This window comes from Rutilus rutilus, assembly GCF_951802725.1.
Source record: "Rutilus rutilus genome assembly, chromosome: 1".
Classification (NCBI taxonomy): Eukaryota; Metazoa; Chordata; class Actinopteri; order Cypriniformes; family Leuciscidae; genus Rutilus; species Rutilus rutilus.
The window spans coordinates 55,650,518-55,677,545 of NC_140209.1; the positions used below are offsets into that span (position 1 = coordinate 55,650,518).

At 34.0% G+C, this 27,028-nt stretch overlaps 1 protein-coding gene across 1 annotated transcript; it reads left to right on the forward strand.

Annotated features, from left to right (window-relative positions):
- Positions 1 to 12,108: 12,108 nt before the first annotated feature.
- On the forward strand, positions 12,109 to 25,909 carry LOC311304830 (uncharacterized protein; the record flags this gene model as incomplete). The annotated part of the gene is made up of 5 exons (XM_084432139.1): positions 12,109 to 12,168; positions 23,987 to 24,388; positions 24,495 to 24,545; positions 24,832 to 24,951; positions 25,306 to 25,909. The coding sequence occupies 5 exons, from the start codon at positions 12,109 to 12,111 to the stop codon at positions 25,402 to 25,404; spliced, it is 732 nt and encodes a 243-aa protein (XP_084288265.1). The 3' UTR covers positions 25,405 to 25,909.
- Positions 25,910 to 27,028: the final 1,119 nt, after the last annotated feature.

Below are 27,028 nucleotides of genomic sequence, written 5' to 3' on the forward strand. Positions count from 1 at the left end.
AACGAAGATATTCGTCATCCAAGTAACAACAGTTTTTACATTTAACTTAATAAATAATGAAAACAAAGGAGTTTATTATTTTCACTCGATCCAGTAACAAAATCTGATTAAACATATGCACGGTTGAATTGTTCACCATAAGTTCTGTAACAAACATTTAGAAAGTAGCTAGGATGCGCATGTTTTAAGTTAATGTGCTTTAAGATTAATTTTGTGCAGGCTTTAAGTTAATTTGACCAACAAGATGTTAAAGTTCATAGACCTTTAGAGTATTGAGTTAAAATTAAAACGTGATAAATATCGCATCATTACCGAATTCATAACTTCAATATAACTTCAATAGTTATCAAGCACCAGCTGATTTAAGTATTTCTTCAAACAAAAGTAATTTTCTGATAAATCATCGTACACCTACACGTGTTTTGTTGTATGCACAGATTTTGAGGGTCGCTTATAGAAAGAGGCATCCTTGTCTTTATTTTTAAAACATTGAACCAGAGAACAGAGAACCTTGTGCGGCATATCCGCATAAAGGGTTAAAATATAAATTTTAGCGCTATTTAAAAACTAGGACGGTATAACGGTATAGGACGGTATATAATATAATGTAAATGTCTCAAGTGAAGATGATGGTTTAAAACATAATTTTATCAAATCAAGCCAATTCATGCGAATACTGTCGTATATGAACAAAGAGAAGACCTAGAGTTCACTAACATTACAGCTAACTGTAGGAAACAGATATCCGGGGAGAGTGTAAAGAAAACGCCATACAAAACATTACAATCACACCCGCAATACGATAAGTGTTGCGCTAGTGATGTTAAAAATTGTGGTTTCAGAAGAAATGCAAAGATGTGCTTTTTACGAGCGCCCGCTCGACAGGTGACGTCACATCTCCGCGCTGCTGTTTTGGCACGCTTTATGGAAGTTTGAATCGTTAGCGATGGAGCGCGTGAACACGAGCAGTGTGAGAGGATTCCTGAGATCTTGCGACGATCTGACTGAGAAGATTCGCTGTTTAATACAGAAGAAACTCGTCAAGACGTACTTGAGCAGGTGATATTATGCGCTTACGATGCGATGTGAACAGGGCCGTAGCTAGAGAATTCGGGGGCCCCCTAAAAAATATATTCATGCGGGCCCCCTTCACCAATATCATATACTGTACAGTAGATGAGCATGGAGGCCCAAATATAACAGAAGATGGTGATGTTGTTGTAAAACCTTTTTTTTAAAAGTTAAATGTTTATATAAAATTACAACTAATAAAAACTAACAAAAAGAAAGAAATAGTTGAATAATAAAACAAATTTAAAAAAAAGGAACAGCAAAATAATGTTTTTCCCATCAGTCTGTTATAATTCATAAGTCAAAAAGTAAAGAATGCAGTCAAATTAAAAAAATTAAATCATTTATTGTCTTATTTTTTAATAAAGATAATATGGAACTGGCAATATTATTAAATAAATCTAATAAATGTATTCATCCATTTTTCTTGATGTAATAAATACTTCATCAGCCGGCAGGTCAGGTGCATAATGCAATGCGTCGTGACTCATGTACATTTTTTAACTCCTATGTTAAAAAGAGAAATTTTGACCGCGCAATCTTTCGGCCTTTGAAAAAGTGAATGTTTGAACTCTGGTGTATGCTAAATGAAAACAGGCGAACGGGTGTATGAATCTGTCTACAGGTGTATCTAACCCTAACAACTAATGACCAACTTTATTTTTGCTATTGTACATACATTTTATTCTTCAAACTGTTTGTCTTTGGTTAACACAGCTGGAGAAGAACAACAGGGAGGTTGGAAGACACAGTAGAGGAACTACAGAATAAATATGGAGAGAAAACAGCATTAAAAAGGATCAAGTCCATAGTGAAAAGAATCAGAAAAAAGAATATCAAACGTAGGAAAGATGTATAATTTACTTTGTTAGTAGTCAATATGTTTCTCGATCTTCAATAAGCTTTACTATAATGTTTACATGGTTTTGGTTGTGTATTTAATTGCTAATTTTTTAACAGATGGTGACGTTCAACAGCCTAACAACCTTCCACAACGACGCCAGCATAATATTTCTACATCATTCGGACAGCCATTAATTCAGAACCCTAATCAGCTTAACTTAACAATTGCCCAGAAGAATGGTGGGACAATAGTTACTACAATCATGGTAGAAAACACAATATATGGTGATGTTTACATCGGTGCGGTGAGTGTCTGATAATTTAAGAGACAGTTGCTTAGTTAAGAAATGATTTGTGTATGTTATATATATTTATGTATGTGTATTTTTGTTAAAGTTAGTCCATAGGGTGTGGAACTTTGCACAACTATTTACACACATACTGTTTTTGACACAACATAGTGATTGTGAACATTCCATTTTTCTTTTTTTTTCTTTTTTTATTTATTTTAAATAATAGCCTACATCTCTTTCATTTTGTGCCGGATGTTAAAAGATAAAGGTATTAGTTAACAACAATTAAAAACTTTAAATCAACATGAAGCCATAATATTAATCAACAAAATATGGTTAAATTACAGTACAATTACTTCCATAATATTTTATTTTATTTTATTTACAAAGTTGTGTGCCGTGACTCGTGAGTGAGACCTCTCAAAGATTACACCAATATTAGATTTCTTGTTGCGTGGTCGGACTATATGCCAGAAGCTTAGTCATCAACATCTAAACTAAACATTATCATGGTTTAGTTGTATTTTAAAACAGTTTTTTTTTTCTTTTTTTTTCTGATTTTCATTTTTCAGGTTGATTTTTGTAGAAATGAGCAAAATACATTTATAAAAACAAGTTAATGACCTTGTGTCAGAACACAACAGGTCTTTTTATTGTAACTTTTGAAAAGTGTAATACAGTATTTGATTTTTACAAATACCTAAACCAACGGGCCTAAGCCGTTGACCCCTGAAGTTATGACTTCTGAAGGCCTCTCATGTGTAGATTCGCTCGGTGAAAAAAATGGTATTTTAATAGCTAAAATCATTGTCTGTATTCATAAAATATGTCCTCATGGGTGTAAAATGACCTCTGCCAATGATCTGACTTATCCTCGTAAGCGAAACATTACTTATCTTTATTTACATGGGGCGGGTAAGTCCAAGGAGGCTTCCGTGTCGTTCCGCCATCTTGAAACACTATAATAACAGAGAGGGACAAAAAGCGCTAGCCTAACTCAACACGTTTCATCATCAACACTACTATAGTCAACAGCACATTCAAAAGGACCATCAAAATAGTGTTACGTTAAAAAGGCGTAATTGACAAAAATTGTAATTCTGAATTAAGTAATAATTATGACAAAAAGTTTAAATAAAAATTATGACTATGCGTCATAATTATGAGATGAAAAGTTTAAATGATGATGTACTAAATGATAAAGTAAATATTCCATAGTGAAATTTTCTGAATTCTATATAATTGTATTTGTGAAAATGATTCAGTACTGAAACAGCATTTATGAGTTTTTACATATCTTGTGCTTGTTTCTGCAGTTCGTGTAGGCCTCTAAGACTATGAATTACTAAAAATGATTATTGAATAACTTGAATTTTGTTGACAATGTAAAAAAAATAAAATAAATTGTCTTCCCATACCGGGAGTCGAAACCCGGGCCACCTGGATGAAAACCAGGAATCCTAACCGCTAGACCATATGAGAGACGTTAATACTGCCCCAGACAAATTTGAAAAGGCTGCACAGTACATTATAATGCTGGATCATAGTTATGCAGGAGAAGGAATCCTCATCGCCTAAAAGCTAAATCTTAATTTATCGGTATGTAAATAAATATCGGGATAGCTTTTCTCCATGTGGAAAGAGCTAATGAAGGAGAAAGACTTTGAAAGGGAAGTTGCCTGATTTCTTCTCGACAGGTAAGTCAAAGGTATGGTCTAAATGACAAGCTTTTTTCATTGCTTGGTTGTGTAAATCATTATATAGCTGCCATAACAGAACATGTATCGTTAAACTCAATGATGTGCTATTGGAAGCCATGTTGTCATAGCTTCTTGACACATTACGGCTACCGCAGTTGCAACACGCATTTGAAAAAGTGAGTAGATGGGAGAACCACTAGATGGGAGAAATTCTTTTGGGAGGACTAACTTGTAGGGTCTTTAACAAAAAAAGCCTCCAAAATCGAGGAGGTCAAAGGGGATGCTTCCTGCTATATAGCTCTCCCCAAAGTCTGTTCATGCGGTCACCATAGGCTAATGCTAACATTTGAAACTTCTACATATATTTAAAGGGTAACATGTAAAGGGTTTCACCCTGTGTGTTTCCACACTGATTAAGGATAGTTCGGGGGATACAAGTAAAAATGATCTTATACGATCTTATACTTATACTTTGAATTAAGACGAGTAAAATTAAATATTCGCTCAAGACAAACTTTACTTATCTGAAATTGTGTGGTGATTTTCCAAATGATAGAACTTAGTCTAAATAAGAGCAATGTGGAGTCCTCGGATTTCTTAAAACAACAAAACAACAAAAATTTGACAAAATGGTGTATGGACAAAAGATCTAAGACGACCAAGCATACTTTTTGCTTTAATTATTATTATTATTATTTTTTTATAATACACAAGTCTTCTTAGAAGATAAATAGAAGATATGATTTTAATAATACTTTAAAGATTTAATTTAAACAGTCTTTTAATTTTAAAAGATCTAATTTAAACTTTTAAGGTTATGGTTTTAAATGAGAGAGAGAGAGAGAGAGGGAGAGAGAGAGAGAGAGAGAGAGGGAGAGAGAGAGAGAGAGAGAGAGAGAGAGAGAGAGAGAGAGAGAGAGAGAGAGAGAGAGAGAGAGAGAGAGAGAGAGAGAGAGAGAGAGAGAGAACCACTCTGTGATTTTATATTATATAATTTATATACTTTTAAAGAATAGAATGTTTTTCAACTTTAGTTAAATTAGCAAGATATTATTTTATAACCATATCATTTATACTTTTAAAGAACAGTATGTTTTCAACTTTAGTTTAATTAGCATGATAATTATTTTAAAGGATAGATTTTTATTTTTATTTTTTTGTATGACATTGTTTAATCACAGTGTCTGAACAGCACGTTTCAAATGTCAGAGTTCAAATGTGAAGGCTGGGAGAGGGAATCCTGTGACACACACACACACACACACACACACACACATAGACGCGTGGCCATCAATGGTATGGACAATTGATGTGTTAAGAGCTTATTCAACTCTCTCTAAAAAATGTAAGATGATTTTTATTCTTTTAGTAAGATATATTGTATAAGCATTTCATTATATACTTTTAAAGGATAGAATGTTTTTTAAACATCATCCGACTGCTCAGCCCCGTCACTAAGTCACTAACACAGAAAATTCGACCGCTGTGTAACAGATAATGATAGTTACAAAGACGTTTATATCAGCGAATACAGACCGCTAAGTCAGCATAGAAAGTGCAAAGCAGGATGGACATAGACTAACCAAAGCGCAATAATTTATTTTAACCTGTCAGACGGCCCGCAAAAATTACCAGCATCAGTGTTTTTAAACAAATGACTGTTGACTTGTATACAAGTGACTTGTATGAACGCCAAGTCAGCATACAAACTGTGAGAGCACAGCGTTCATCCTATGAAGTCATCATCCTATGATTTTTTTATATTTTTTGACTGAAATAGCTGTCTTAATATCATATATTATATTTAGTATGTTTTTCAATGTTAGTTAGTGTGATATTTAGGAAACCCCATTCTCACTTTCACTGCTCTGGAATGCGAGGGGGGTCTGAACTCAGCCAGAGAGAACGCGCGCATAGACGCAGGCACGCTCGCCCCCCTCTTCCTGCCGACACACACACACACACACACACACACACATAGACGCGCGCGCCACTCTGAGTGCTCTGGTGAGCTAATTCAGGAAAAAACAGTGTTTTTGTTTTACCAGTTTTAATAATGTATTGAATTTAAAAACATTATTACGACTTTTAATAATATATTACATTTAAAACATTTTTAAACCTTATGATTTTAGCCCTAACACAATGTCTCATCGTGATCACTGAATACAACCCTAGGAGTCAGAGACCGTCAGGTGGTACTGTAAGAGAGAACCACTCTGCGATTTTATATTATATTATAAGCAATTAATTTATATACTTTTAAAAGAATAGAATGTTTTTCAACCTTAGTTAAATTATTTTATACTTTAAAAGAACAGAATGTTTTCAACTCTTTTTTTGTGATAGGTTTTAGTATTTAGTAAAATCCTTATTCATTTTATTCTTTTGTGCGATAGATAACACACTGATTTTTCATAAGCTGTACGTTGTTTTTCTTCAGCGCTCTATAAACATTTAACTGCTTGTATATTTGTTTTTTCCAATGATTGTGTGACACACTTTCAGTCTTTTCTTCTCACTTTCACTGTCACCTCAGGAATGTCAGAGGACGCGCGCACAAGAGATAATGATTGTGTGACACAGTCTTCAAACTTTCTGTCAAAACCACATGATCTACGACTAGCTAGGACGATAGGGCAAACCATAACAACAACATATGCCGGAAAGACACCGGTAGATAAAACTGTCAAAACACATGATCGAACGGTCAATATGACAATCCATATCCATATCTATACACACCAGAAAGGGCGGGACAGCTCAACGGTCAACCGGAAGGGCGGTGACCAGATGTCTTATCTGGGGGCGGGACCGGAAGTCATCAATCATTTTGACACATGGTGTAGGATAAGTACTACTGACCTCACCGGGTACCACTCATCTCCACTACAAATAGGAAAAAGAGGCTACAATTTGCACGTGTAATGGTGTGGGGGATGTTTTCTTGGCACACTTTAGGCCCCTTAGTGCCAATTGGGCATCGTTTAAATGCCACGGCCTACCTGAGCATTGTTTCTGACCATGACCACCATGTACCCATCCTCTGATGGCTACTTCCAGCAGGATAATGCACCATGTCACAAAGCTCGAATCATTTCAAATTGGTTTCTTGAACATGACAATGAGTTCACTGTACTAAAATGGCCCCCACACTCAGTATATGAGTGTGTGTGTGTATATATATATATATATATACTGTATATGTGTGTGTGTGTGTTTGGGAACAGTTCTTCTAACCCTAATTGATAGAGTGTGTAGCTTTTCATTTCGAATTCGCGATCACGCGTACTTTGTGTATGGGAGCAGCAGCATATTTTACAAGATATTTGTCAATAGGCTTGTTTGAGATGCGCCTTGCCTCGCCTGAAATGTATGCGAGAGTAGGCGGCTGCAGTGAGGGGAGGAGTGAAAAAAGTGCAGGCAAGCCGGACAGTTCTCTCTTCTCGTAGTGGATCTGACACCTGTGAGATCAAAGATGGATATCGTGGGATTCACGCTCGTGCACAGTGTTGCTAATAAACTGGATGTAATTCAAGTTCTGTTGCTTTTATATGAAAATAAATAAAATGAACAGGACACCCAAAGTACTTATTTAATTCCATTCCAAATACATGTTTATTAAAAAAATTTTTCTTTAATACCTGACATGTATGTGTTTTTATTTATTTTTTATTTTTTTATAAAAATTGAATTGCATAACCCAAAGAGATCGCACTGTCAGATAGTTTGGGGATATTCACACATAACATATACACATAAAACATGATATTAGAGTTTTAAAATCAAACATTTTAAAAGAGAACAATACATCACAGTTGTTTAAACCAATGAGCATTAAGCTGTGTCGTCAGCAAGTCGTTTCCCATCATGCTTTTGATCAGCGCAGTCGGTGTCGTACTGCACCACTGTTTGGTCCCAGACTAGCCAAACTACCCTAAAGCCTGTTGAGAGGCTTTATAACCGTGCCTTAAAAATTTTAGATAAAAAGCCCCTTCGATTCCATCACTGTTACATTTTGAGTAAACATAAACTTTTAAATTTTGTTAATTTTGTTAATCTTAGACACATAAAGTTGTTTTTTAAATGTCTGACTGGACTTGCACCTGAGCCACTTTGTAAATTCGTGAACAGGCTGGAAACCTCCAGATCAACAAGAGCGGCCACATGTGGAGACTGTAAAGTTCCATTTTGTAAAACATCTTTTGCCCAAAATGTTTTTTTCTGTGAAAGGAGCCAATCTGTGGAACTGTCTTCCGGCAAATATTAAGACTTTAACTAAACTGTCCACCTTTAAAAAACTAACAAAAGCCTGGTTCATACAGCAGCAGCAGTGTGATCATGTCATATGAGATGTGTAGCTGGGTGTATATGAGGTTTGCATCTGTGTGAGTTCCAGTGAATGTGTTTATTTATTATACTTATCACTCTTGGTGCTAACTGGTTTCTGGACATTTCATTGTATTCGCTGTAATTTTTTATTTTTTATTTATTCATTATCTTGACTGTAAAAAGCTCTTCTAGGGACAGGTGTTGCGAATTAGCCATGGCTATAAACACTGTGATACATGCATCAGATTGTTCTTTATGTAATAATCTATGTTTATTTTGTATCTGTCCCTATTCAAATAAACAATAAATAAATAAATAAATAAACTGCGCTCGACTGCAGAATCCGACACGTGCGCCTTGCGATCGCGAGAGATTTTTGATATATGTCAGCCGTCAGCATGACATCAGAGCAAGGCGGACCGCACTCGGACACATTTCTAACCGGCATGCATCTCGCGCTGATCACCGGTGATCGGTTTTGCGCAGATTTTGCTCATCTCAAACAAGCCTATTGTTTTCTCCCTTATTGTTTTCTCGCACTCCAAATCATCCACAGCTGATGCTAATTAGCAGGAGCGTGGCTTTCTGTTGGCAGCCTGTGTAAAGCAGCAAAGAAACTGTGATCAGAAGGAATCCCTCTTCAGCTATATATCATAAACGGTGGTGTGTTAACTGCTGTTGAAAAGAAAATTGATATTCTGTTGTGAAATCTGTTGTCTGAGTACAACAACCATTTAGACTGTGTGAGTTTAAATTAGTAAACCATGTAGGGAGATGGGCACCTTTTTTCCTGTTTATTTCTCGTTAGTCGGAGAGAGGTAAGATAACTGTCTTTAATTGAATTTCTTTTGTTAGGGAATTTATCTTGGTTTAAACTTTAGGAAGCCCTGTTTTGTTTATTTTGGCATGGCTCTCTCCTGACGATCTGGTTATTATTTAACTTTGTTTGCCTGTTTGTTGATCTTTGTTTGTTTTATAAATATATTGGTTAAACCTTTAATAAAGGGAAAAACTCATTAAGCATATATGGGTGTTTCTGCAACTACGGGCACTTTTGACTATCCTATTTAAAAAATAATAAACCTCTATGAATTTCAATTTTAACCATCACAGTCTGTAATACATATAAAGATTTACACAAAATAGAATGTATTTGTTAAGATTTTAATCTGGAACATGTTTATTTTTTATGTTTTTCGGGTCATCTTCTTAAAAAGTGTCCTTACCGCAATGTTACAATAACGTTCATTTTATACATTTTTCTTTAGTAATTTCTATAAAAAATGTAATATATTTAAATAGCTTTTTCAAATTTGATGCAGTTTTGTAAATACTGATATAAAAAAATAGTATACAAAATAGGGAATTTCATGTTTTTTTCTATGCCATGTAAAAAAATTACAGTAACCTTAGATGTCAATTGTTTCCATACACACAAAAGATAACATAATTAACTTTTTATGACAGATGGTGCCATTTCAATGTGTTAATCATCTCAACTTAAGTGTAAAAATATTTTTTTTGCAAATGAAAATGTGAAAAAAAATGAAAATAGAGCAGTGCTGCGGTAATGACATCTTGTGTCGGTAAGGACAAAATTTAATTTTTGATGTAAAAAATGGCATGTTTATATATATATATACTAATATAAATACTAATATATACTTAAATACTAATAATATACTAAATATTTGTAATTTAATATACAGTAAACCTTGAATTTGTCTCTACCGCAACAAAAAGTCTTTACCTGACATTTTTGCTAATATTTTAGCTAATTGGCAGCTAGCAAGGCCTACCACATTAGTTTTGACTCTTAACATCTTAATATATGTGAATTCAACAGTAATATACATTTATTTTTAAAATGTAGTTATAAATACACAATTATTAAGCTGAATGGTAAGGACGCACAATAAATACTAGAGCAGAAAAGATGATGTTTACCTTATTTTTTTGGTATCTTGTGAGTGAGGTAGTGTGGTGGTCCAGTCTGTCAGCAATGTGCTCATGTGATAATTTCTGTTTCCATAGAAACTAGACTTGTTTGTGTTCAATAAAATTTCATAATAAAAGCTTTTTTTCATTGTTGCGGTAAGGACTCAAAAGTGTGGGACAGGCACATTTAGTTAAAAAAATCATAAAAATGATCAGTAAATAATACAAAGAATTTTAAGATGCTGTAAATGAATCTGTATATTAAACAATTCCATTTGAAATAATGTCATATTGTAAAAGAATGAGCTAATTTTAAGTATCTCAACATTGAAACCACGGGTGTGGGACATGAGCAAAAATGGTGTTTGGACCTATAAATGCTTCATAATTTTACATTAAATCATATTATTTATTCATCATTTTTTTATGTCAAGGTGTGTATTGACACTACGTTTATATTTATGAAACATCAAATTACAAATTTTAACAAAAATCAAAAATTTCACTCCTGGGACTTAAAAGTGCCCGTAGTTGCAGAAACACCCATATGCTCTTTCAGTTTCCTTTTGTGTCAAGGTGTAGATCAGTGGATGTTGTGTAGCCTTTTGGATATAAATGTGAAAAGTAATTAGAGCTGGGATAGAGAGAAAGGTTTCTCACGTTTGTTTATTTATTTATTTTTGTTACATCATTTGTTACTCCCTCTTTAAATCCCCTAGGACTAAAGGGGGAACGTAACACTAATTTCTTACAGCTACTTTCTATTCTGTGAAGCTCAACAATCTTTTGCAGCACATCAGAACTATATTCTTTAGTTTTATTCATTGCGATGGATGATTAAGGGAATTTGGCTTTTGATTTTCCTCATATTTATACTCCTGTGGAACAAGAAGTCACGGATGGACAATTTTATGTTCCTAGTCATATTGATGGGCTAAAAACAAACAAATGGAAATATTAATGGAAATATATTTCTGAGATATTTTACTCATAAGAATTTCTAGGGTGCCAATAATTGTGGCCAACATGTTTTTTGCAAGGTTTTATTTTTTTATGAAAGATAAAAAGGTTTTATTTTTACTGACATTTTTGAACATATTTGCCAAGGGTGACAACAATTTTGACCTTGGCTTTATTAATTGCAGAAAGTAACATTTTTTCCCAGCCCTAATTTGAATGCTTAAAAAAAATATATATATTTATCAAAATATTAAACCAAGTTGCACTTATTTTAAAGCAATGAAGCACAAGCAACAAAATATTAGGTTTTAAATGATAAAACAATACATATACTGTAAGGAATTAATTAACTGTTTTATCTGTAGGCCATGAGGGGAAATTACTTCATACATTCACTAAAAATGTATAAGGTAATTAACGTAATAGTTTTGAGAATTTATTTTTGTTATTTGGTTTAAATATACATTTTAAATGCAACTTGAATATTCTTTTTTTTTTTATGTTATAATGTTTTAACATTGTCTTTAACATTTGAGTTCAGCAGACCAACATGTTAAAATTCTATTTTAAAAGTTTTTATTCATCGGACATTTGATGCTGTTGTGTATGACCGATTGCAAGTACGGACACGTGGAGATTTGCAGCAAAAGCTATCAGTATTGATCATTTGATTTTGCAATAATGAAACTTATTTGCACAAGCAAACATGGTGAAAATGTGGCCTTCAGAACTGAGGCCTGTTACTCAAAATCATTATGATCTTTCTTGGCAGTTTTTCAGTGTCAGTTCCATGAAAAACATTATCAACCACATCTCAATCAAGATATTCAGTGAGCGCGCCATAATCAGCCAATAGCTACATATCCAAGTCTTGCCTTTTTGAGAGTATACACAGAGCGTTACAGCAGAGAGGGAATCAGCTCTGACCTTCAAACAACCAAAGTCTTGAGAAATCCAAGCAGACAGACAAAATGATGAAGACTATACTACTGCTCACTTTCGCTGTATTCGTCTCCGGTGCTTCTGCCCAGGTGAAAAGGAAATATATTTAAATTGTGCTTATTTTGATATATTTAATGTATTTTAAGTGTACAGTATTAAGTATTAAATGTGTTATTTTGAGACAACTTCAAATATACTTAGTGTACTTTAATATGTATTTAAGTTCAATTTTAAGGTAATAGTAATATATTTTAATATACTTAATTGTTAAAATGGACCTATTTTAAGTACATTTAGTGTAATTTAATAGCACTTCTTTAAATTATATTTTTAATACACTTTAAATATGTTTTAGAACTACAGCTTAAGTATATTTTTAGCTTCACATTAATGTGTTCCTAGTATATTTTAAATATAATATCAGCTTATTAATAATGTATTAGAAGAACACTATAAGAGCCACTAGTAGTATAATAAAAATACATTTTTATAAAACCATTCAGTATGAAAATAATATATTTTAATGTATTACAAATACAGTGAAAAATGATCATTCCGTAAAACACAGTAAAAAAAATTTGTATAAAACACACACACACACACACACACACACACACACTTTAACGTACTACACCCAGTGTACATCAGTACAGCAGTATATGTAAACTGTAAAAAAAAAAAAAACATTACCATAAAATACAGTGATCTGCAGAGGTATTATAAACAACAACAAAAAACCTAACTTGAGTCAATAAACCTAACTACAGTCAATAAAGTGCAGTCATTAATAGCTGCAAACAGTTACAGTACTGTTACAACTCAAACCATCTTCATCCTTTAAGTGAATTGGAGTGATTGGTCTTTGAGTTTGCCTCATTGTTGCATTTCCTTCGAATCAGTGCTCGCACCTCAGACGTGTTGGAAATTGTTTGATCACAGTGTCTGTGAAAGGGGAAAAAGAGGAGTTTATTTTTATATTAAAGCAAAATTAACCTCTGTTTAAAAAAAAAAGTAACTGTTCCCTTTCAAAAGGGAACTTGCACTGCTTCAATGATGCTATTGGGGAACGATGTTCTCTAGGCGCCTCTTTAATACTTCTGAGTCGCACTAGTAGTGTCACAGGCTGTCGGCAGTTAAATTCTATTGCCGTGATTGTACAGCTTTTCAAACACCAGTTCACATGGAGGGTGTTCCCCATAGCATCATCGATGCAGTGTCTCATTCCCTGTTCTCAGGGAACAGAGGTCGTAACCTAGACGTTTTTTATTACAACACAGTATGATGTTTTGAAATTTCCCTCTGTTGTACATACAAGGTGAAAAAGACGTACTGTTAAATGTATTATAAATGCATTAAAGTACATTTGTTTTGTACTAAAAACATACTTAAGTACATATTTAATACATTTAATTGTAAGTCTTTTTCGCCTGGTAAAAATGGAATTCTTTAACATGGCATGTAATGCTTAGTTCATATATTTTAACAGTAGACATTCAATATAAAATGTTAATGTAATTCAGAAAAGGAGTTAATAAAATATATCTTGAACAACTGTGAAGTCTACATGGTATGTCACTGTATCACAGCAAAAAAGGGCAATTTAACTGTTTAACTGAAAAAGTATACCCAGCCAACAAGTATAATAATTATAATGTACAACAAATGCTAATCTTTATTTTTAGCATTAATGTTTTAGTCAGCCCCCTTTGACTTTGAGAGCAAAAAAAAGTGATGTACAGAAACACATACACTTCACCTCTGTTAAAAAGATTTAAGGAAATTAGAAGTTGGGTAAAATATTGTAAGCCAGGACAAATGACTTGCAGCTTTCCCAAAAATCAATTAAATAAACAGGTTTTTATATGAATGAGCACAAATTAGACACCTGAAATGGACATTTTGCTAACATTTTCCTACCAAGACTGACCGAATCGCCTTTCAATAAGCCTGATTCAAAAATCTCTATAACAGGTGATATGAGATTAAACCATACTTACTACTCTACTCTTTGCTTATCACTGCACTCAGATTTGAGTTTTTCTTCTATAGCAGCTGGTCTGAAAAACAACAAATATTAATATTTAAAAAAAGAGAGAGATTTACATACATATATACATATTTATATATCAGTCAGGCATGGCGCGTTTACATTTGTTCACATTAAGTAGCCTCTGGATCTGGATAACTGATCGGATTTCTGTTTCCTGCATAAATTTAAATTAGGTCTGAAGCAGGACACCAGATTAAGAGAAAAGATGATACAAATTAAACATCTTTAACTCTATTAATAATAGAGTATCATCTATCATCATTCTATCATTATAATTAATCTATCATCTTTAGCCTAATCTATAATAAGATTTTGTAAACCATCTTTGAAAAGTTTGCAAAAATCTGACCAGCCAATTATGGAAGTATGTACTGATTGGAAATTGATTGCAAATAAAGAAGCGCGTTTACACTGCCTTTTAAATGTGTAAGTGGACAAATTCCGGATACAGGTCGCATGTTAAAGGGATAGTTCACTTTGAAATTAAATTTTGGTATGTTTTAGCTTACCTCAAGGGCATCCAAGATGTAGGTGTCTTTTTTTCCGCAGTAGTTTCAATTTTGATATTTTTAGGTCAAACCGTTTTTGTCTGTCAGTCATATAATGCAGGTCTATGGTCACGGTCTCAAAGAAGATTAAACAATTCCCCATCGTAAGTACACATTGATGGCCTAAGACACGAAACGAGCGGTTTGTGTGAGAAAACCAACAGATCAAGCGCGCCCTCAGATCACTTGGACGTGGCTGTGTATAAGAGCTAAAAACGATATAAATACTGTTCGTTTTCTCACACAAACCGCTCGTTTCGTGTCTTAGGCCATCAATGTGTACTTACGATGGGGAATTGTTTAATTTGGACGATGGGGAATTGTTTTAATTTGGACTTTGTGCATGCTCTTTGAGACAGTGACCATAGACCTGCATTATATGACTGACAGACAAGAACGGTTTGACCTAAAAATATCAAAATTGAAACTACTGCGGAAAAAAAGACACCTACATCTTGGATGCCCTTGAGGTAAGCTAAAACATACCAAAATTTAATTTCAAAGTGAACTAGGCTATCCCTTTAATGTCAAAAAGTGTAAACGCAGCCATAGAAAGTTATCAAAAAGGCAATAAGGTTGTCAAGCTTGAACAAATATAAACACCAATCACACTTCCATAATTGGCTGGTCAGTTTTTTAAAAACTTTTCAAATCATTTACAAAATAACAATAAAGCCAAAATGTTCAGGTATTAAGAAATAAATACACAGCTTCATTTTGCAAATACAAATAAAATGAATGTCATGTTGTAGGCTACATGTTATAATAACTAATTCTGCTTTTTGCAGATGCATTGGACAATGTTTTATAGTTGTTTTAAGACAGATACAAATCTCTCCACATAGATTTTAAATACATTTATCAAAGACTTTAGACTTTGACTATATACCCAGTGCTGGAGTTGCTAGAAATCAGTATCAGCACACGTACACGTCATATTAGCAAATGCATGAGACCTATCCAACTAGAAAAAAAAGAAAAAGAAAAAAACCGTGAGCTATTTATTTATGCAAACAGCAACTAAAACTTACCAGTAACTTCTGATAGCAGTATTCATCTCTTCGAGTCTGATTCGACTTCGACTTGAAAAGCTTGACTCTGATTGGTCAAATTGAATGTAGCTGAACTGAAAAAGACGTGCTGTTACACTGAGTAAAAATACGCCTGGCAAAGACAACGTATGTAATACAAACCTAGAATCACAACATAATGAGGTTCCAAATGTCACACGTCTTGCAAACTTGAAGATGGGGGAAAAAATAAAAACAACACTATTAACGTTAGATAAAAAAAAATCTAAATGCTGTCATGATCACTCAACCTTAAGCAGTTGCAAAACATTTAAGAAAGTTAATGGCAAAAAAACATCACCTAATCCATATGAATCGCGTGGTTTCCTCCAAGTCCTCTAAAGAAACACAATCGCTCCAGTTTAAATTTAGACTTCTAAATCTAATCACATTCAAGGAACATATGCACAGCAAGAACCAATCACAGCCGTTCAACGGCTCTGGAACCAATCAGGATTAGTCACGTGTGTTATTCGTATTTTTCAAATTTAAACAAGTAGCCTACAACATATTTTTGGACAACATTTAAACATCTTTGCAAAATGTATCTATATGCAATTAAAATAACTAGTGCAAAATGCCCGTGCAAAATCAGTTCTTGTGTGTGTGTTTTTAGTAATTGTTACAATTACACAGCAAAAGTTCAGTGACATTTTTATTTGTGCATGGTAGAAAGCACACAGTGAACTCCGAGAAAACGCTGCTTTTGAGCAAACAGTTTGTGAATAGGCAACTACAAATGATGCCTGTGAAAGAGACTGTGAATGCATTGAATAGGATATGTTTAGTTGGTGAATAGCATAGGCTACTATTACACAGTATAGCGATAACGTTAAGCGCACCAGAATTAAATATAATATTCAGAAGCAAACAGCATAGCTGACTTATAGATCAGTTTACATCCACAAATGAATAAGCACGTCGCGATTCAGGGATCAGTGCAAAGTGCCCGTGCAAAATCAGTTTTTGTGAGCTGATCGCCGTCAAAAAAGTTCAGGAGATATTTCTTAGTGATGGCTGATTTCAACAGTTTCAATATGATAGCATTTTGAAGAAAAAAGTGTCATGAATTTATTGCATTTTTGGGGAAAAAATAATCAGTTTTTATAATAAATCTTTGAAAATCCAAATCTGGATTTGAATTTTTTATGATATTATAACCTAAAGATGCTATGTGAAAGTTTGAAACAGAAAATAGTGGTTTTCATCTTGCCACTTTCTTGGTAAAGAAAACACATTTTTACTCAAATTTATCAAAATGGATTTATCACGTTTTGGAACCAAACTATAATATTCAGAAGTAAACAGTGTAGCTGACAGATTGTCAGAATGTTTATTTTTAAACCACAACCTTCTCGGGGCTTCTTTGACCGATACAACTCTCTAGTGTCAGAATGTTTATTTTTAAACCACAACCTTTTAAAAATGATATATTTAACGATATCTTTTGCATTTCTCATCCAAACAACGTCAAACTTGGCACTGCACTTACTCGTGCCCGTGGCAAGACACCTGTCGAATTTGAAATCCATCGGACCAACGGTTCGAGAGATATGTGGTTAACACACACACACACAGACAGACAGACAGACAGACGGACATACAGACAGACAGACGTTTCTGTAATTTATAGATAGATATGATGTTCATATCCTTGTGGGAATTTCAGTAGTAAAAACATATCTTGTAATGGACAACAGCCTAGCCCTTTACAAGTATAGCCTACAAACAAGTAAAAGTGAACAACATTAATTTTAAGTGCTTATATTGCAATGCTTAATAAACTTGACAAATGTTTATAATACATTAGAAATTGGTACTTTATACAAAAAAAATCGAAAATATTAAAATGATAAATACATAAATATTACAAATATATTGCACTAGGCCTAAGTGTTTAAAGTACTTTAAACACACTAAAAGCTTAATCATTTTGCTATGTTCTTACACAAGTTACACATAAAATGTACTTTAAGTAAGAGCAACATAAGTATGTTTTCTTTAAATACACTAAAACTTCACACAAATATTGTGTTTAGCCTATTTCTTAAAAGTATAATTAAGCATATTTTTATTACCAATGTACTGCTAGTGCATTTGTTAGAAATATATTAAAAGTATGCTTGTGTTTAGCATATTTTGTAAAAGTATAATTAAGCATACATTTATTACCAATGTACTTATTGTGTACTTTTTAGAAATATATTAAAAGTATGCTTGTGTTTAGCATATTTCTTAAAAGTATAATTAAGCATATTTTATTACCAATGTACTTCTACTGTGGGTGTATCTCAGATGAGATGATCCTCAGAAAAGTTCTGGATGTGTTGGGTGAATGTTCTGATGAATTCGAAATCACCGAGATACTCGCTATATGGACATTTGTAACGGATCTCTGTGTGTCACTGGTGTCAAAAAATGCAAAAACTGACGTTGGTGAAATAGTTGAAAGTCTGGTCAACTATATCCTAGAGCAAAACATGATAGCCTGCAGAGATTTTCTATTCTGGTTAGACCATCTGTAAATGTTGTTTTACTTTATGTACGTAATGCCGGTCTATCATTTTCTTCACTACTTCAATGTATACTCAAAAGTATAATGTTGAAATAAAAATTTCTGGTTAAAAAAATGTCTGAGCTCATAAAAATAGTATACATAATAATAATATTTAGAATAATTAAAAATTCTACATGATTTAAAAGATTAAATATTTAAATATTTGTTTTCTACTTTTTAATTACTGTATTCCCGAGGTGGCAACCATTTCCAAGATGTGAATACCTGAAATTGTGTGGTGATATTGTCAAATGATACAACTAATTTACCCGCTGTGTACAGAACAGAAAAAAAGGACATTTTGTGGTGTTGAAAAAAATGTGATTTTGCTCTTAGCATCGGGTCCTGCATCATAGAGGGTATTTAATAAGTTTAATAAGATTATGTGCTCTGTCATGGACGACTAGACACTAGTCATGGGATGTCCGGCAGAGAGAAGGGCTTGAGTCGTCACATTTTTATGTCTTCATCCAGAGTTTACCCGAGAGTTTACAGAGTTTCACTCTGCCTTTTCCCCCGCTTCGCAGCATAGCCATCCTACAGCTTTCCGCCCCTGTGACAGCCGTAACATCGACCACCACGGCATCCGTTTCAGGCCAAATGGAGGAGCAGGTGGGTTACTTAAACATGGCATTCAGCAACCTGGCCCTTTCCAGTCCCATTTCCTCCCATGGAGTTGAGGATATGTATCACCAGCGACCTTCGGCTTGTCACAATCCTGGCATGCGTCGGGAACAGGAACGCCTTGACACCTTTCAGAATTGGACTCTTACCAAAACTTACCAAAAGTGGTTTCTACTACCTTGGCCAGGGCGACAGAGTGGCTTGCTTCAGTTGTGGAGGCCAGCTTAGCAACTGGGAACCGGGAGATCGGGCAGTATCAGAGCACCAGAGGCATTACCCCAACTGCCGCTTCGTTCGAGGTGATCGTGCAGATAATGTACCTTTATCTGGTGGCGGCCTTTCCAATGTAGCTAATTAGCTGAAATATGCGAGGTTTAACTTTTTTATAAAAACTCTTGTCAAAACTTTATTTGAACTTGTAGCCTACATGTTAGTAGTAGATAACATGTTGCAAGACACTCCTTTAAAATTTGACCCGACCGTCCGCGACCCCAATATCATTAAAAATATTTTTGGATGACTCGTAACCGCGGGTAACCTCACTTTGGATCAACCCGCGCATTACTGGTAGCTGCACAACATATTAGTATTACAAGAATCTTTCATAGTTTCTTCATCAGCAACCAATCCAGCTGCACATGCAAATGAGAATGCTTGAAACAAAGATCCATAAATCACCAACCGAGGAATTTTCCCGCTTGGAAATTACACCCTTCTTATTGGTCAAGCAAACCTGGAGAGGTGGGACTTTTCTGAGGCTTTATTAGAGACAAATTTACTGTGACCCTCGCTCTTCTTCTTCTGGCTTCTACTGCTGCTTATTCGGGTTGATGTCTGTGGGGACCCCCACCAGGGCTCATGGGTGTCTGCAGGCTGTGACCACCGCCTGCTATGCCTTCACTCTCCCAACAGTGTCAGACTGTAATTTCTTCATTCCAACTCAGAAGAAAACTATGACTGAATGGACAACCATCCCGACTTCCTCCCTTCTCCTGGTTGCTCTGCGTGGCTTCTCTAGCCCAGCCACAATCTGCACTCCAGCCTTGTGCTCATGGAGAGAGAGAAAACCTTCAACCAGAACAGAGTCAAACAAGTTAATCACCATTTCTTCTTTCAATACAGAAGAAATTGTTTGAAACTCATGGAACCATCAAAATCCTTCTTCAGGAACTTCACGAAATGCTTTCACTGCAAAGGTCATGCAAGTATGCATTTAATGACGCGCTCTGAAAATAATATGCTGATGGTTCTTTTCATAGTTAATTAATCTTTTCCATCGCTTCATTCCCTATTCATCGTTTCATCCTGTCACTTTCTATTTTATCCAAGTATGTGTGATTGTGCGAATGTGTATGCTTAGATTAGTTATGTTTGTGATTTAGTTAATAAAACTTGTGCACAATACCTATTTGGTTCTGATTCTCTGCTTGCAACGAAGTTTATTTTACGATTTAGATTTTGACTACAGGCTCTTAGTGGTACTCAGCCTGGTCTCATCATTTCAAAGATAGAAAACGTACGTTTGGATAGATGCTGAAACGTATGATATGGACGTATCTGCAACAATTAAACGTAACATTTATTACGTTTTTTTACAGCTACAAAACGTAAAATATTTACGAATCTTTCATATCATTAAGATATCTGTATAATTTACCTTTTACCGTTTTATGGATAAATGGAAGATCCCTTAACCCCACTCCCAAACCTAAACATAACGTTACCCATTTTATACAGAATATAAAAAGGACAAAATGTACAGAGATGTGTAGGGAAATGGCAATTTTATTATAGCATTAAAATATTTTTTTAGCAGCTAATCCTACTCCTACCCCTAAACCTACCCATCACAATTTCTTAAAACTACATAGGCTACAATTATGAAGAAAAATTACAACATACGTGTAAGTTAATCACAATAATTTATTTATTGCAAAAAATGTCAAAACCGGTACCAAAAGTCGTTCACATGACGATGTGTTGCAGTCACAGTCCTCTCTTTCAGTATAATAGTTTTGAATGAGGTACAGAGCAGAATTTAAGTTATTAATCCATGAAAATGTTAATCCGGCTTCGCTCTGTGTGAAGGCGCGCGCGCTTCTCCATTTCAAATGTAGTTTACTGACTGAAATACGGCATGTCGCAATCTGTGACGAGAGCCAATGAGCGTTTGATATCACTGCCGTAAAACATGTCGTAACGCTTCTTGAGGGCGCAATTTTTGAATTTGAATTCATCACGAGCGCGGGATTTGACAGTTACGGACTGCGCTGCTTTGATAGCCTGTGAAATGGAGATGAAGATCACTCACTGGATAAAGGGCTGAATTTGGATCTCCATCTCTTTCTTGCAAACGCATGGATTCTAAAGATTTGGATTATAATATCAAGCTAATAAAATTTGTCTTTTGTGAATTTATGTTGGGTTTTGGTGTATTATTGTTCTATTGGAGAAAACGCATTTTGTGTGTCACTGTAAATAAACTAAATAGCCTATTACAAAATGGTTAATCGGTTAAATAAGGTATTTTTAAGGTTTTAAAGTGTATTCTTGTGTAACTGCATATAGGCTAATCCTCCGAAACGAGTTTGCAGCAGAAGGCACGAAGAGCGAATGGTTATTGGCCTATTTCTTGAGTAAACTGCATTAAATGCGACTGAAAACGTAATTGATAAGACATTTGAATGCAATAGAGTCAAAACATTAATGCCACGATTTTAATATGCATAAATAAGAATACGTACAAATATGTACGTAGGTAGAGTTGTTCATACGTAAATAATTTACGTTTTTGTGCTGTTAATACGTAAATATTATACGTTTTAGTGCTGTAAATACGTCAGTATTATACGTTTCTGTGTGTATAAAACGTAAGTAAATGTACGTATGGTAGAATTACACTTTACGTAAAAATACACACGTATTCTCATTAGATCACGTAGCCACTGTACAGTAAGAGACATTTTCCTCCCCCGGAAATGAAAATTTCTTAGAATTAATAAAACAATTAACACTGAGTGTTCACAGGATGAACAGGTTGATTGATTGCAATATTATTTTTACTACATTAAATTAATTCAATTAACTGATCCAAATATTCATAATTAATTATTACGATTGTTATGATTTATTATTAATATTTATACTACAGGGACGTTGAATGCTTGAATCTGATTGGTTGACGAACGTTCTAAGGTGTGCATTATTTTCAGGGAAACGCACGGCTAAAGTAGTTCCAGGCAGGTCTTGACCGCATTACAGTTCCATATCACTTCGCGTAGTTAACTGTAATAACAGAAAATAGGAAATAAAACATTTAGCCCCATGCGCTTGATCTGCAATTTTCAGTGTCTAGCTTCACAATCAATGGAAACATGCAGTTTAATTTTAATAAATAAAGTATACACTACCGGTCAAAAGTTTTAGATCGGTAAGATTTTTAATGTTTTTAAAAGAAGTATCTTCTGCTCACAAAGGCTGCATTTATTTGATTAAAAATACAAACAAAAACAGTCATATTGTGAAATATTATTACAATTTAAAACAGCTGTTTTCTATGTGAATATATAGTTAAGTGTAATTTATTCCTGTGATCAAAGCTGAATTTTCAGCATCATTACTCTAGCCTTCAGTGTCACATGATCCTTCAGAAATCATTCGAATATGATGATTTGATGCTCAAGAAACATTTATGATTATTATCAATGTTGAAAACAGTTTTTTACATTTTTATTTCATGATGCTATGATGAATAGAAATTTCAAAAGAACAGCATTTATCTGAAATGGAAAGCTTTTGTAACATTAAACACTATACCCTTCAAAAGTTTGGGGTCAGTAAGAATTTTAATTTTATTTTTGGGGGAAAGAAATAAAATAAATCAATACCTTTATTCATCAAGGATGAGTTAAACTGATCAAAAGTTACAGTAAAGACATTTATGATGTTAGAAAATATTCTATTTTAAATAAATGCTGTTCTTTTGAACTTTCTATTCATCAAAGAATTTTGAAAAAAAAATTGTACACAACTGTTTTCAACATTGAAAATAATAATGAATGTTTTTTGAGCATAAAATCAGCATATTAGAATGATTTCTGAAGGATCATGTGACACTGAAGACTGGAGTAATGATGTTGAAAATTCAGCTTTCATCTGATGAATAAATTACATTTTAAAATATATTAAAATAGAAAACAGTCATTTAAAATTTTCATAATATTTCACAATAATACTGTTTTTTTATTGCTTTTTATCAAATAAATGCAGCCTTGGTGAGCAGAAGAGACTTCTTTTAAAAACATAAAAAAATCTTAACGATCTAAAACTTTAACTGAAAACTGAATAGGCTAAAAAAAAAAGAATGAACGAATTAAAACGAATTGAATTAATAAATAAATAATAATATTGACGCACATGCTTTTCTGTCTCATTTTTGCAACATCTCTCTCTAATAACTGCATTAATAACTGCATAAAGCCGGGGACACACTTTAAGGCCGGTAGCCGGTTATGAATGTAATTTGATTCTTATGACTGATCATGGCCAAACTCGTGTTCAGCGCGTTCAGTCTGTGTTCAAAGTCGGTGTTTAAAATCTGCTGCAGTCGATGAAAACAGTCAGAGAATGTGTCAGCTAGACGTGTGTCCAGCAGTCTGCTATCAGTGGCTCAAACCTCCGTTACTAACTCTAAAATGACGTTTTGGAATTAGCAACGGAGGCATGGGATTAGATGCGTAAGAAATTATACCTAGGCCTACATACAAGAGCGTTTTAATGACAAAAACTTTACAAACGTCTTGAAATACATAATCTGACCAATTTCGAGGTGTGGTAACTGTAGTAGGGCCTATAAGTGGAATAATTGACTTCAGGCCGTTGAATTATTAGAAAAATAATGCACACCCGAGGTGGTAATGCGGTCACGACGCGAACCTCGGGTGTGCATTATTTTGAGCTAATTTACAAGTAATTTAAAATTTCAGCTTTTATAATGCTAACATTTGAATTGAAAGGATTTGAGCCCTGATCTTACATGTGATTCCAATATCTATGCAGCATAAGTTCTGCCAGGCTGAGCAAGAACCGAAGAAGTTTTCTGGGCTTATTAAATATGATGATTTCCATATTGAAGCCATCTCCGGTGCTCCTGTGAAACAAGAAAAGACTTCTGTGAAACAAGAAAAGACTTATGTGAACGAAGAAAAGACGTCTGTGAAAGAAGAAAAGACTCCTGTGAAAGAAGAAAAGACTTATGTGAACGAAGAAAAGACGTCTGTGAAAGAAGAAAAGACTCCTGTGAAAGAAGAAAAGACTTATGTGAACGAAGAAAAGACATCTGTGAAAGAAGAAAAGACGTCTGTGAAAGAAGAAAAGACTTATGTGAACGAAGAAAAGACTTTATTGGGAGAGCTTTCTCGTAAGCTGGACGCCGCACTGAACAGTCTCACAGAGCCTGAGGTAGCCTATAAGATTTAACTTTAGTATACTATAAGCCAAAACTCTCTATACTTTTAGATACTGAGCAGAGCATGATGGCAATATTCATTTTACCTGTTATTTCTAGGGGAAAGAAATCTTACTGGAAAATCTGAACATGGATGGCACGTGCTCTGAGGTGAGATACATTTTCATTGAGTCACAACACTAACATTAACAGCTATCCAGCATATTTCTTTCATGGTCAGAGCCTAATAAGCTTTTTTGGGTTTGTGAAAATTGTTTGTGTGGACTTTTGCTTGTCTCTTATGTGGGAACATTTATGAGTATGTAACGACTGAATGAGTATCGACATTTATGAGTATGTAACGAATATAAAATACTTTTGCAGCTTTTATAATGCTAACATTTGAATTGAAAGGATTTGAGCCCTGGTCTTACCTGTGATTTCAATATCTTTGCAGCGTAAGTTCTGCCAGGCTGAGCAAGAACTGAAGAAGGTTTCTGTGCTTACTAAATATGATGATTTCCGTATTGATAGGACACTAATAAGGGATTTACATATGTATAATGTGCACAATGGGGTAAGTTGAACTCTGAAACATGATGTCTTTTCCGTTCAATACCTCCATCCTACCTTCATCCTACCAGAGTTAACCCCTTACCAGTCAGGGATCACTGGTGATCCCAGATTATTTTAGTTCAAAATATGTTTGAGCTTATATATCTCAATATTAATAACAGTCTGGTTAATTTTGAGTCTTGAACTATAAACTCTCAAGTGTTGGCTTTCTAAATGTATGTGTGTTATGTTTCTATTCAGAATTACTTATGAGCAGTAACCTTTTTATTTTGGGCATTTCATGTATGCAGCACTTGCCAAAATTGGGGGTGACTGGGAAGGGGTTTTAAACAATGTGACGTTTACTGTCTTTCAGATCTGCAATGACAAACCTGTTGCTAAAGACCAAATCATCCTGCATGACTTCTTGAAAAAATTAAAGAAATGTGCCCTGAGCAAATTAAGAAAAAAATAATTTATATGAGATTTTTTTTTTGTCTTTATTAACACATTATCTTGTTTACATTGACTTTAGCTGTAGTCTATATAATTTTGTACCTGAAGAAAATTTGCAGCAATTAATTTTTCATTCTTAAATATGTTCTGATGTATTTTGTAAAGTATAGATTTTGTGCAGTATTTCTGTCAGTGGTTTTAAAATTTGATCATTTTTACTTGCACTGAAACATCAATTTATTGAGCATTACTGAGGATTTCTTTCTTTTTTTGACTGATGGATTAGGTGACCTCAAATACTAACATATATATATACTGTATATATATATGTATAGTCATAATCTGCCATCTTTATATTGAATGTGCCCTCTACAAGACAAAGGACGGCTTTTTGGGTAGTTAACACTGATTAATAATCATGCACAAAGCTATTAATTAATCATTCATTTATTCATTCAATACATTTATGCTTGTTAAATATTTCATGATATATTCACTGTTAATAAAGGATTAGTGTATTTTTCCTTGAGGGTGTTGTCTGTGTTTCAGAGGGCATATATCATGTGAAATGGATCACAGAAGCTTTGATACAGTTTGATCAAATTCTAGTATTTGTAGTTCAACGGTGCTATTAATTTCCCCCCCCCTTCATCTACAGTTTATATACTGATATTGTATAGAACAATCATACCCGACTTCATTTAGCATAAACTTAGCATAATTAGTTTATGTGTTCCCTGGGAATTAAACCATGACCTGTGTGTTGCTAGTGCTATACTTTTACCAGTTGAGCTACTTTTAGGGGATTTTTTTTTTTTTTTTGCCCTAGATCCTCCAGATCACATTAGCAACCATGTATAGCAATGCCCTGGAAACCAACACAGATACCTGTGCCTATCAGCCGCAGGGTCAACTCTATTATTCTGGTGTCACGTAGCCTAGAATTGCTCTGGGTAAAAAAAAAAAAAAAAAAAAGAGTGTCTTTGCATATAGCAGGTAAATGTTAACACTTTTCAAACATTTTGTAGATTACTTCAGAATTAGCTGTTCTATCTATTTTTGGTTTTCATTATATTATATAACATTTTTAGTACTGAAGTTTTAAAATATCCCTTTGACTTGCATTGATGTATTCAGATTTAAAATATGATAGGGATGATTCTATTATATTCCGAGCTGGGGAAAGTTACTTTTAAAAGTAATGTTACAATATTGCATTACTCTCTAAAAAAAGTAACTAATTACATTACTTAGTTACTTTTTTTATTGAAAAAAGTAATGCATTACGTTGAAAAAATTAAATACAAATGAGAAGTTTATCTAAAGCTTATTAGTATGGTTGAATTGGATCATTGAAGGTCAGCAGCAAAGACATTGATTAATAAAGTGAGGTCAGAAACAGCATTGATTAACAACTTCAGAGCTCACTCTAGCCCTGACTGTACAGTTGTGTAAAAAAAACAATAAAAACAACATATGTAATCAGGGACAGTGTGAAAAGTTGTTGTGTGACACAAGTTGTTTATTATCTTTTAGTCATGGACCCCAAATATGATCACCCTCACGTGAGGGACCCCCATCCTAAAATGTATATTATAAGTCTAAAAATTACTTTCTATTACGTTACATTTATTATATACACT